Genomic DNA, 13,272 nt, shown 5'->3' with positions numbered 1-13,272 from the left:
TAAGCTTTAGGGGGTAAAATTGACTAATTATTATTATTATTATTATTATTATTATTATTATTATTATTATTATTATTATTATTATTATTCCATCTTCAATGTCAATATTATTTTTGTTTATTGAGACATTATAGTAAAGATAATTTAAGAAGTGGGATTGGGTACGTAATTCAATATTTATGATTAAATAAATTACAGAGTCTTATAAATTTTTAATTACAAAAGAGTAATGAAAATGATTCAAATATTTATGAATTTTTTTTCGATAAGAAAAGGTCAAATATTTGATCATATTTGACATTCGGGTTGAAGGCCTTGCATTCAAATTTTAAGAATTTAAAAAAAAAAAAAATGAAAACTCAAATTTTATTGATAGCCCTCACTTATGGCGGAGGAATACCGTGGTTACAGTCAGAACACATGAGATTTACAAATAAACTATCAAAACCATCAGACATAAAAACCAATACTAGAAAAACCAAAACCATTATCCAACTAAAAAAATCTAAACATGTCTAAATGTAATCAAAACCAAACAAAACAAACAAAAACAAATTACCTGCAAAATGATGTCAATTACCTGCAAACATAAATCAGAGGAAAATGGAAAACTAAATGATGAAAATTAAAGACGAAAACTTGGAATACTCATCTTATCCATACGAATGAGACCTCTAATTTTACTCAGCAACACATCACCTATAAAATATCTCGTTGTTTTGCCTTGCGCGCCTTGACGAGCCAAGATATCCGCCACATGATTATCTTCCCTAAATTGGTGCTTTATAGAGAACTGAAGACCTTATAACTCTGTCTCTAACATTTCCCAAAAGTTCCATAAGTACCAAAAGGAACAAACTCCAGAAGTGTTCCATCCCACCTCCAATTCCAAGTAGCTTTCAATACAAATATTCTGATATCCCAACCCTTTACAGAGCCAAATACCACTAGTATGAGCCTGCAACTCCGCTTTATTATTAGTACCTAACTCAAATTGCTCAGAAAAAGTGGCCTTAATATTACCCGATAAGTCACGGATGATACCACCACCACCACCACAAGAACTCATATTCCCCCTTCCATGCTGGCTTTCAAATTTTAAGACTTGATGGTGATAAAAACAGATAAGGACGAGTTTATCATTTAATGTGTAGCTTGAGCTCAATTGATCTCTCATCACTAAGCTCTTAAAAACAAGTGCTGTAAATAGGGTCATATGTTTTTGCCTATCCCTTCAATCTCTCTTATGATATTTTTTCTCACAAATTCTAATAAATATCTCCTCTTTAAAAAAAATATGTTAGAAATGAATATTAAAGGAACAAAATTTAAATTCAATATTAATAATTTAAAAATTTTCAACCCACTACACATACTCTTCTTTTACACCCCATTTGTGACTTTTCGATGAGTATGCGTATTTTACTAGTATTGTAGTTGAAAATTGTATTTTAGTACGAGGAGAATTGGTTTAAATTGATATTTGTATTTTCCCTTTGAAGACAATTTAATAGAATTGTGTATCAAGCACTTATTATCATCCAATTAAATTATTCACTAAATTTATAATGCTTTTTTAAAAAAGAAAAAAAAAAGAAAAAAAAAAAAAGAGAGGATGGTTAAAATGTTTAACACACTCATTTATGTCGCTCGGTTGCAGTTGTTTTATACGTAAATAGAAAAGAGGGCATGCACATGTGATGCACGTGGAATGAAATTTGCATCAACTTCAACTAAACGTGACCTGCAGGCGCGCACACTGTATGCGCTGAAGTACTGCACCTAATTGCCATTAAATTTATTATTGAGAACTACATAAGAAGCCGCATGGCAAATTATTTTCTTCTCGGTACGGAAACAAAGTTAGACCGCCGCCGGCTCCGGGGCCGGTGTTGATGTAATAACATCTTCTTTAGTGAGCCACCATAATCCTGTTTTGGGTGCTTCTGCAACAAAACCAGAGCTTCGGATCTCCCCCATTCCCCTTCGCACGCCAGTAGTGAATTTTGCCTCGCATAGTTTAGGAAGAAACACACCTAATAAAAACACGACATTAATATTATATATATAAGTATATATATATATATATTCCCTACAGTTCTCAATCTTTTCTGCCACCAACAGCAACAAATATATTTATATATTTTTTGGAAATATTCAGATTTTATGGCTATTTAAATTTGATTATTATTATTATTATTATTTTAAAAATTCATATACATAATACTCCATAATTGAGTTACGGTAGAAGTGGAGGAGATGATTAATACTTGACCGACCCAATCCAAAGATTTGAAGTTGAGTCGACAAGACACAGAAACAGTGGCACATATAACAAAATATAGAATCATGATATAGATACATAGGTTTAGATTAGATTTAATATAAAATTATATTAATTTTTTTCTAAATCCACACAAATTTAAATTCAAAACTAAATTCATACTCTCAAATGCAATTTGAGAATATTAGATTTGAGTATTTAATTTAAATTTGTGTAGATTTTAAAAAAATTAATATAATTTAATATTACATTTTATTTAAATATACACAAATTCAAATTCAATCTCCTTTCAAATACAGGATTATCACTATTTCTACCATTTTTTCCCATTAATAAAAAAAAAAAAACTTGAGGTAGTAATAAAGATCTAAATCTCACACCCTTATGTTTATTCTCAGAAAAAAAAAATATCATCCGAAAAGCATTTTTCATATGAGAGGAGTAGTGTAGTTCTTCCATTCGATCTTTTTATCCGATAAAAACGTTTTAAATAGTGATAGTATGTGAATTATATAAAGTAGAACTCACTATTTAGAGTATTTTCATGAATACAAGGATCTATCGAAGAGCCATGAGGAGATGCACTTCCAGAATTCCATACTAAATTATAAACCATTTAAGAATTAATGAAATTACGTTCGCCACTAGCCAGGTCAGCTCACGAGGAAAGGGGGACGAGTAACTTTGGTGATCCAAAGTCATGAGTTTAATTTTTTCTTAAAAGTTTATCCCGATGAATTACGAGGGTGTATCAATGGGTGGACGGCTTTCACTCCCTGATTTGGTATCGTATCATAGTATTTAAAGTGGCGTGATGGCTCGAGTTATTGGAAAAAAAAAATGAAGTTACCTTCGCCGGCAGCAAGGTTGAAGTAGAGATCAACGATGTTGGGGCAGGACTGGTAGCACTCAGAGGAGCAAAGCTTGTGGGTGAAGCGAGACTCAAGCAGGGAATCGGAGGAGATGCCGAGAGACTTCCTGTCGACGCCGCAGGCCTTGATGCACTCGTCGCTCTCCAACAAATCCTTCAACTTGTTGGCTTCAATGTCCGACGTGCGGCACACGAACTTCTCTTCGCCGGTGCGCTTCACCTGCTTCTCCAGCACGCACCGCTTCCCCATCGCCGACACCGCGAACGCGCACTTGTCCTCCCCCAGATTCTCACAAGTTACTTCCCCTACAGTACATCGATCACGAAACCATAGCACGACAAAATTAATGGTGTTCGCCTTATCGGCGACATTAAAAAAAACCAACACAAAGCAGAAACACCAAATGATTAATTACCTAGAGTGCCCTCCACGAAGACGGCAAGGGCGAGCGCGAGCAGGGAGAGGGTCTTCCTCTTCAAGCCAAAACGAGAAGCCATGGCCTGACCGAGCTGGGAGGAGATGGATGGTGACGGTGGCCGGGATGACTGCTGTGTAAAGCTAGAGAAAGCCGAAGATGGGGTGGTGAGGATTCCGGTGGGGAGCGGAGGGGGTATTTATACATACATGGCTTCAAGGGGGGACTGTGGAATTAAGGAATATTGAAGCTAGCTAACATGCGCAGGGTAAAAACTTAAAACTAAAAAATTAATATTGTAAAGAAAGAAAAAAGACGATAGAAGAAGGGCAGGGGTGGCGTGCAAGCACAAAGCCCAAGATCGTCGGAGGCGGAGGGGAGAGTGATTTGTGAGATCACATAGTAGTCAAAGACCCCGCCACTGGTGGCGGGTTAATGTGTTAATTTGTATCCCTCTTTCGATGCTGCCACATGCATGCTTGCTTTGGTTGCTCGTGAAAAACAATTCTAGCTTTCCCTGATTTTACTTTCATAATAATAAAAAAGGGTCTTTCACTCTTTCTCCTATTCCATGCGTATATGTATTTTGGTTAGGCCAATGCACAGACTCTCTTGGTTTTGTTGTGTTGTTGTTGTTGTTGGGAAAAAAAAAAAAACTTTCATTAAATTATTAGGGTTCTTGAAGAGATAAAGATGACTTATATAACTTATAAGAACAAAAGGAAAAAAAAACTATTCTACCATCATATAATGCAAATAATTATTATCACTAACACCCCTTCTCAAACTCACAATGTGGCAGTAAGAAGTATCGAGAGTTTGTCATCCCCCTCAAACTTACGATGTGGTAGCAAGAAGCATCGAGAGTTTGTAAACCAAAAAAAGAAAGTGTTGGACGGTGTGAAACTTCGTAAAAAAGTCACCAACCTACATGGAGGATGGAACAAAGGGTAAAGTAATAGTCCCTTAGTGAAGGTGGTGTCTCGTGACATGACAATCAATTTCAATGTGTTTGGTCCGTTCATGAAACACCAAATTCCTTGCAATTTGGATAGCACTCATATTGTCACAACACAAAGGAGTACGAGTAGAAAATATAACACCCATATCAGGCAATAACCAACGTAACCACACAATCTCAGTCATGGTAGTCGCCATCGCACGATATTTAGCTTCAATGGAAGTGTGCGAAACAAGTGCTTGCTTCTTACTTTTACAATAAATAAGGGATCGCGTCACCTAAAATATGCAAAAGCCGGTAGTGGATTTTCGATTAGTAGGATTAGTAGCCCAATCAGCATCGAAGTAGGCACAAAGCTTCAACGACGAGGTCGAAGAGAATAAAAGACTCTGATAGAGAGTCCCTCGAAGATATTGGAAGATGCGCAAAACAATTGACCAATGCACATATATAGGTGAAACAACAAACTAACTCACGTTGTGGACAACGAAAGCAATATCTAGGCAAGTAATAGTCAAATAGACCAAACTACCAATAATAGTACGATACAAGGTGGGATCAGGTAGGGGAATACCATCTGTGGGAGTGTAGCAGCCGTTAACCCCAAGAGGAGTATCAAATGTTTGACTATCAATAAGATGACCATGGTCAAGAATATTCGCAACATACTTCGATTGATAGAGCATGTAACCTTTAGGGGAGTAGGCTACTTCAATTCCCAAGAAGTAGCGAAGTGGCCCCAAATCCATTATGTCAAACTCTTGAACCAACATTTTTTCAAGGCCACAATACCATCAACATCATCACCCGTAATAATCATATCATCAACCTATAAAGAAAGAATAATACGACCAGCAGAAGTATGCTTAACAAATAAAGTTAAATCATGAGCACTAGAAAAGAAGCCAAGAGAAGTGACATCGAAAACTTCTCGAACCAACCTCGAGGGGTTTGTTTAAGATGATATAAAGCATTCTTGATTTTGTAAACCTCACCTAGGTTGTGAGAGACACTAGGCAGAAGTACCATGTAAAGTTCCTTCTTCAGATCCCTATTCAAGAAGGCATTTTTAACATCTAAATGAGAAATAGCCCACCGACGAACAGAAGCTATCACATTAAGAACACAAAAAATTGTCATCTTGGCAACCAGGGCAAAAGTCTCCTCAAAATGCATGCCATACTCTTGGGTAAAACTCCTAGCAACCAAACGAGCATTGTTTTGCTCAATATAACCTATTAGTCGTCCCAGCCCCGAGAGTATATAGTCTAGAGGGGAGGTGAATAGACTCTTTTCTCGAAATACATATTTACAAAATGAAAACTCTTGGCAAGATATAAGAAATTATATCGCAATATAAATATAAATCATGCACAAGATATAAAATAGAGAGTGTAAGGGAGAGAAAGAATAACACTGGTATTTTAACGTGATTCGGCACCAAGCCTATGTTCACGCCTTAGCGTCAAACCAAGGACTCCACAATCCACTATGAGTACTCCTTCATCGGTGGAGCAAGCCTTACAACTTGGGTACCAAACCCTACACTCGGGAACAGATCTCTGTCGCGCTCACTAAGAGCCTTCACTTCAGTTCACAAAGAACATTCACTTCAGTTCACAAAGAACCTTACAACAATGGTTCACAAAGAACCTTACGAGAGATTGGAAATACAAATTAATACTCCTTAAATGAGCCAATATGAAATACAACAAAATCCTCACTCTATTCTCTCAAGGAATGAATCTTACAAGATAAGTGAGTAAGAGAGAATTAAGAACTTGTGAAGAATAACTAAAATGCAAAGTCCAAAGTGCTTTGGTTTGAGATAAAATGATATTTTTCACAAATATGATCAACAATGCTCAAAACCATGTTAATACAAGTCTAATAGCTTGTATTTATAGCCCAAAAGCCAAAGGAGTCGTTAACTAGCCGTTGGAGAGAAGAAAAATTATTTTATTTGGTAAAACTAGCCGTTTTTTTCCTATTGGAGCGGTTCTGCCCATTGGTCTCATCGACGAGCCCCTGCTCTCGTCGACTAATCACACACTGAAACTCGTCGATGAATCCCCTATGTTCATCGATGAGTTCCCTAAATTAGAAAAAGTCATCAACATGAAAGTTGTGGCATTTTGTCTTAACTTTCTATAAACACCAAGATTGTCCTTTATGGACTTTTCTAGAAAAAGTTATGCCCAAAATACTGAAGCGTCTTCAGGACTCAAGGTTGCACTAACGTAGTGACGATTGCTTTGTTTTTCCTTGTCAATAAGAGTTTTAATGACTTAAAACATTTTTGGAAAAAAGTATATGAAATATATTAAGTCTAATGAAGATTAAAACTTATCCAAATGAGTTTCCTTTTGAACATAATATATCTTGATTAATAAAACACGTTTGAAAACCCATTTTGATATCTTATATGCTTAGTATGTCCTTTTATAAATATACTTGACTTTCTTTGAACCTTTAGAACATAAAACTTGTTTTAACACAATCGGGACTAAGTATAAAAAAGTTCTTAAAACTAGAATGTTAAAAACTTGTCCTTTTGAAAACATATTTGAGTTTTAGGATTCATTTGACAAACTCTTATTTTAACTTAGAAAATTATGAATATTGAGTTTGTGACTTTAGTGCAATCCTACATACTCATATGTCCTAGTATGCTTGCATTTGCTCAACTCTTGCTTAGAAATCATGCAAGAAATACACTCACAAGAGTTACAAAACATACTACCTCACACAACCCTTATTACAAATAAATGTACAATTAGGCTTCCTTTGGTTGTGCTTAGGTCCTTTCGAGTACGTGTCCATTTGATCTTTCCTTCTTTACATCTACTCGGTCCGATCTTTGCCTTCAATCCAATAATTACTAAACATGATCTGCAAAGATAGGAAAACACTAGAAGCAACATATAGGTTAATATCATCAAAACACATTCAATATGATATTGTAACCAACAAGACTAACATTCTCCCCCTTTTTTGATGATGTCTAACCTATTACTAATTTACTTAATCTTTGCATTTGAGTTTAACTTACCATAACTTATTATGCAAAGATAAGCTAACCTAGAACCACTAATGAGTTGTTATCATCAAAACAATGCAATTAAACTCACATAGCCTCTAAGGCTAATGTTCTCCCCCTTTTTGATGATCACAAACCATTGGTGTTTTCTTAAAGGGTATATATTAAAACTCCCCCTCAAAATATGCATATTTTTAAATGATTAACATTTGCTCCCCCTTGCTATATGCATATAAGGCACAATAAAATCATTTCATATTCATGGAGCTTTGATATGCAATTCGTAAGATAGAAAGTTCTTGTAAGATAAGACAAGTAATAAGCAAGTTGAACTTTTCATGCAACCATATGCATTCTACCCCAAATGCATTTCACTTCTCTCCCTCACCCTCACATAACACCACACATCATTCTTTTAACAAAGAGGACACCAAATATCTTCTCCCTCTTTGATCATCATAAAAAAGAGAGGTACAATTCATTTTACCTAAAAATGATTTCTCCCCCTTAATCTAAGATTCCATGGTGGTGAGGCGAGTGTGTGCTAAACACATATACCAAAATTTTGGGTGCTAAACCATAATATTAGAAAAGCCTAGATTGACTTCCTTCCAAACTCATGAATGATGATTTAGAAGTTAAATCATTTGTCATAGATCAATCATTCAATGATCATTCAAGAATGGACATTTTCAAAATAAGCACAAAATAGTCATGCTTGTAATTTAGGCTTGGTAAATGTGTCTAAACAACTTGGTAAAGAGCATGTGTATAATTTAGAGCATTCTAGGAAAATTCAAAGGATTATTGAAAATTTTGCATGTTTTTCAATATAGCATACAATGTTTAGGATTCAACATGCACCACTACCTATTCAGTTATTTAGCATGCATTATAAAAATATTCATAAAGTTCAACCCACATGCAATGGATTTCAAGCCATGATCATTCAACATGCAAAGACTTATAATTACTATTGAATTGTCATGCAAATGATCTTTTTATCATGCATCATTTACAAGTATTCATTAATGACAATGTGCATGAACCAGTCTAAGTAACCACTTAAGGTTAAGACACTAAGTTCAACTTGGTCACTATACTGATACTACATAAGACTTTCAAAAGTATTTAGAATTTAAAAATAAGTCTTATGAAGTCATAATTTTAGTCGACTAGCTAGCATGTATGTCTAAAATAGATCAATGAATTCAACATACAAGACCCTAGTCAACTACTAGTATGCAATGCACAAATATGCATCAGCCAAGCAGATGACGTTCAAATCAGGCATGTAGTTCAGTATATCCAATCAATATAAACTATTCATCAAATAATATAACATTTGTAAAGTAATGGGTATTCTCATATTGGCTTGATTTTCCTAATGTTCTTAGCATAATAATAATGTATACTAAAATTTAAAATTTTAAGCACAAAACACTATTACCCCTTATAATCTAACAAGAATCTTATGAGGAAAAAAATTTTCTATTAAGATATCTCATAAGATAGCATGCAAATATAACTCATGATTCAATAAAGAATTTAACACAAGATGTAAATCATGAATCATGGCATGAGATAAAGTAGAAGGAGGAAGATATACCTTTTCAATTAACTTGGCTTTATTTGACAATGCTCTTAGAAAATAGGAAACATGTTCTCCCAATTCGCCACTAATGGGAAGGTATTCCTCAAACATATGATATCACAAATAAATGCTTCATTTTAGAATGCCACTTGTTGTTATGATTATTTTTACTAAAATTTAATTTTTGAATGCTATGTTTAGATATTCTACTATGTATTCAAATAAGAGCATATATCATCAAAACGAATTATGTGATTAAGAAATACATTTTTGTTCCATAAGAGATGAATTTAACTATCATAGCATGCCTTTGAACTTAAATTCAAAACCTTAGTAACTCATATAGGAAAACAAGGTTTTTCTATGTAAAATACTATTTCATCCCATTGAGCAAAAGCCAACATTTTTCAAAAAGAAACCAATTGATAGCGACATATACAACTAAAGCATCATATTGGTTTTATAATTTTAATCTCATCAATATTGGCATGATCCTTAAAAAATTTCCAGAAAAATAATTTAAAAAAATTAAAATATAAAAACTGGAATTTTCTCATTTTGACCACTACAAAAATAATTGTTTCTAATTTAGCACTATGACAATTCACTTGGTCAACACTTATTTCATTTATCCTAGGTTACGATTAGTGATTTAACTTGTACAATTTGCTTTGTGTTTGAGAGTGTTTTTGTACGCAGATATCTGTTCCTTTCTATTAGATCTTTGAAGGTTCAAGGTATAGTTAGATCGTTGCACCAAATATAGGTTGTTGCTTGGAGAGGTTTCTCTTCCTGAAAAAGAGGTTAGTTATTATAAAGGTTTTTGTTCTACCCAGAAGGAAAAAGGTACAGTGAAATCCTTAGGTGGTTGACCTAAGGCGAGAACGTAGGCTGGGGTAAGCCGAACCTTGTAAAAACACCGTCTCACTCTCTTCTCTTATTCTCTTTAAATTTCAGCAACAATATACACTGCATGGATGTGTTAATCTTACAAACAACTTTGGATATTAAATAAAACTAAGATTAAAAATTGATTGGGTTGATCATTATTGATTGCAGAAATTGAAAGGGAGTACGTTGGTTAATCAACTTCTAAATTCTTTTAACTAAGGGCTTAATTAAAATTTAAGAGTGATTGGATGTTATTTTAATTTTTAGTTCAAAGGCCAACTACAAGACTTGCACATTCATATACAGGGCTGCTAATAATTAAGTTGAATACTGCCAAGCATACATTAATTAATTTCTTGTATTGTGTTTGATTGGTTTGAATAGTTGATTATTTGGTTGTTAATATTGTGGATGTGGATTGAATAGAATACGTAAGCTTTTCGTGTGGATTGCCTAATCAATAAGAAAATAATAAGTCTTTAAAAAAAAGAATTGTAAAAGGTTGAGGTTTCGAAAAGGGAATTAAAAGAAAAATTTTAAATAACCCAATTCACCCCCCCCTCCCTCTCTTGGGACTACACCTTAGGTTTCAATTGGTATCAGAGAGCGGTTATAGCAAATCCTAACTAGTAGCTATATAAAGATCTAAATGGCACAAATAGGAGTTGCTTCCTTTGGTGAGGGTCAATCTTCAACTAGACCGCCCATTTTTTGTGGACTCAATTACACCTTTTGGAAATGACAAATGAGAATCTACCTTCAAACAATGGATTGGAAGGCATGAAATGTTATCACAAATGGAAATCCAAACTCTACTAACCTAGTAGATGGAAAAGAAGTACTTAAAGAAGAAAAAAGAACTAATCGAATCAGATTACAAAATGTTGCAAATTAACTCAAGTGCAATAAACACTCTATATTGTGCACTTGATACAAATGAATTCAATAGAGTGATGACGTGTAAAACAACTAAGGAAATTTGGGATAAATTAGAAGTAACCTACGAAGGCACAATAGATGTTAGAGATAGTAGAATTGATATGTTGACTAGTGAGTACGAAACTTTTAGGATGAATACTGATGAAACCATCACAAGCATGTATACTAGGTTCACGCATATCATAAACTCACTAAGTGCCTTAGGAAAAGCATATTCCACTCATGAGATGACTCAAAAAATTCTAAGAGCACTTCCACCTATTTGGGAACCAAAAGCCATAGCCATAGCAAAAGGTAGAAACCTCAAAACAACTTCATTAGATAAACTCATAAGATCACTTCTAACCTATGAAATGACTTTAAAAGAAAGAAGCACTGAAAATAAAAATAAGAATTCTATAGCTCTAAAAGCCTCGAAAGACCACTCAAGTGAAGAAGATAAAGAATCTAGTGAATTAGAAGATGAAGAATTAGCTTTCATAACTAAAAGACTTGGAAAATTCTTCAAAAGAAACAAGATATTCACTAGAAAATTCAATGGATCAAAAACTGAAAAAGGTGAAAATAGCAAAAAGGAATACAAGAGCAAAAATGAACCACCCACTTGTTATCACTGTAAAAAGATCGGACACATCAAGCCAGACTGCCCACAACTCAAGAAGGAAAAAAAGGAAAAGGAAGCCTGCAATGAAAGCAACTTGGAATGACACAAGTTCAAGTGAATCGAAAAGCGCATCCAGCGAACAAGAAGTAGAAAACATGGGTTTCATGACACACAACAAAGAGGTAAACTCTTACTACTCTCCTTCGGTAGATTCGTGTAATGATTCATGTGAAAGTAGGCCTTCTTATAAAGAACTTCAAGCTGAATTATCCTGTCTTCAAAATAAATTCATGAAGGTCTCAAAAAGGAATATAAGCTTGAAACAACAAAATGAAACACTTAGAAATCAGCTTGAATCTTTGAAAGTTGTTGAAGAAGAAAAATACCTAAAAATTGATGAGTTTGAGAAGAAAGTAATTGGCATGTCTAAGAAATTAGCTAAGTCTCAAGTGAATGAAGATGGCAAGAGAGAGCTAGAAATAATTGATCTTAAAAACTAAATTCAAGATAAGGAAAAGATTATTTACAACTTCACTAGACATAAAGCAAACTTTGAAAAAATGATAGGACAACAAAGGATGGCTAACAATAAAGAAGGAATTGGCTATAATGGAACACCAACCAAAAGAAAGAAACAATTGTTTATGGGGTATTTTGTAAAGCAATCTAAACACTATGCAAGTACTTGATCCACAAACATTTATAAGCATGCTACATGTGTAAAAATAAAGGACATATAATGTTTAATTTTCCCCTCAAGAAAAAGTACATCAAAGTGAAAAATGAATGGAAGATAAACACAAAAACTAGACAAGACTTAAAGAGAGTTAAGAAAGTTTGGGTTCCAAAAGTAACCACATGAATCCTCTCTTGTAGGTTTGCTTTAGGTCCACTTTGTCTAAAGAAAAAATGGTACTTGGACAACGGATGCTCAAGACATATGACGGGAGATACATTCAAGTTCACTTCTCTCACTCAAAAGGATGGAGGATATGTAACCTTCGATGACAATGCAAAAGGTAAGATCATCGGAATTGGTAAAATAGGTAAAGACTCTTCACTCACTATTGATGATGTCTTGTTAGTAGATGGTCTAAAGCATACTATTAAATATTAGTCAACTTAGCGACAAAGGATTTGAAATAATGTTTAAGAAAGACAAATGCATAATACAGAATTCTAAGGATCATAAGACACTATTCACTACACATAGAATGAATAATGTGTATTGCATAAACCTTGTTAGCCTGATCACTCAATATATAACTTGCTTAGCTGCCATGAGTGAAAATAGTTTGATTTGGCAAAGAAGATTAGGACATGCTAGCATGGATCTCATATCTAAACTCTCTAAAAAGAATTTAGTTAAAGGCTTGCCTAATACCAAGTTTATCAAAGATAAAATTTGTGATGCCTATCAACTAGGAAAACAAATCAAGAAGAGCTTCAAAAGAAAGAAACATATATCAACTAGTAGACCCCTAAAACTCATACACTTAGACTTATTTTGTCCTACTAGAACTCAAAGGTTAGGAGGGAAACAATCACATTGACATAAGATATCACTTCCTAAGAGATCATGTTCAAAAAGAAGACATCATTATAGAATTTATCAATACAAATGATCAATGAGTTGATATCTTCACTAAACCTCTTCTGAAGATAGATTCCT

At 34.1% G+C, this 13,272-nt stretch overlaps 1 protein-coding gene across 1 annotated transcript in view; it reads right to left on the bottom strand.

The window, feature by feature from the left end:
* The window catches only part of LOC131145686 (uncharacterized), a 40,403-nt gene extending 36,750 nt beyond the window's left edge, over positions 1–3,653 (bottom strand). The window contains exons 1-5 of the mRNA XM_058094885.1: positions 3,572–3,653; positions 3,135–3,461; positions 1,870–2,036; positions 1,696–1,782; positions 560–580 (exon numbers count right to left, since the gene is read on the bottom strand). Of these exons, the coding sequence (XP_057950868.1) occupies positions 560–580; positions 1,696–1,782; positions 1,870–2,036; positions 3,135–3,461; positions 3,572–3,653 (684 nt within the window). The remainder of the gene's footprint in view (positions 1–559; positions 581–1,695; positions 1,783–1,869; positions 2,037–3,134; positions 3,462–3,571) is intronic.
* Between the last annotated feature and the right edge of the window lie 9,619 nt (positions 3,654–13,272).

Source organism: Malania oleifera, chromosome 13 (assembly GCF_029873635.1).
Source record: "Malania oleifera isolate guangnan ecotype guangnan chromosome 13, ASM2987363v1, whole genome shotgun sequence".
NCBI classification, from domain to species: domain Eukaryota; kingdom Viridiplantae; phylum Streptophyta; class Magnoliopsida; order Santalales; family Ximeniaceae; genus Malania; species Malania oleifera.
Note: the sequence above shows the minus strand (reverse complement) of the source record. Positions and strands in the feature narration are given on the sequence as shown.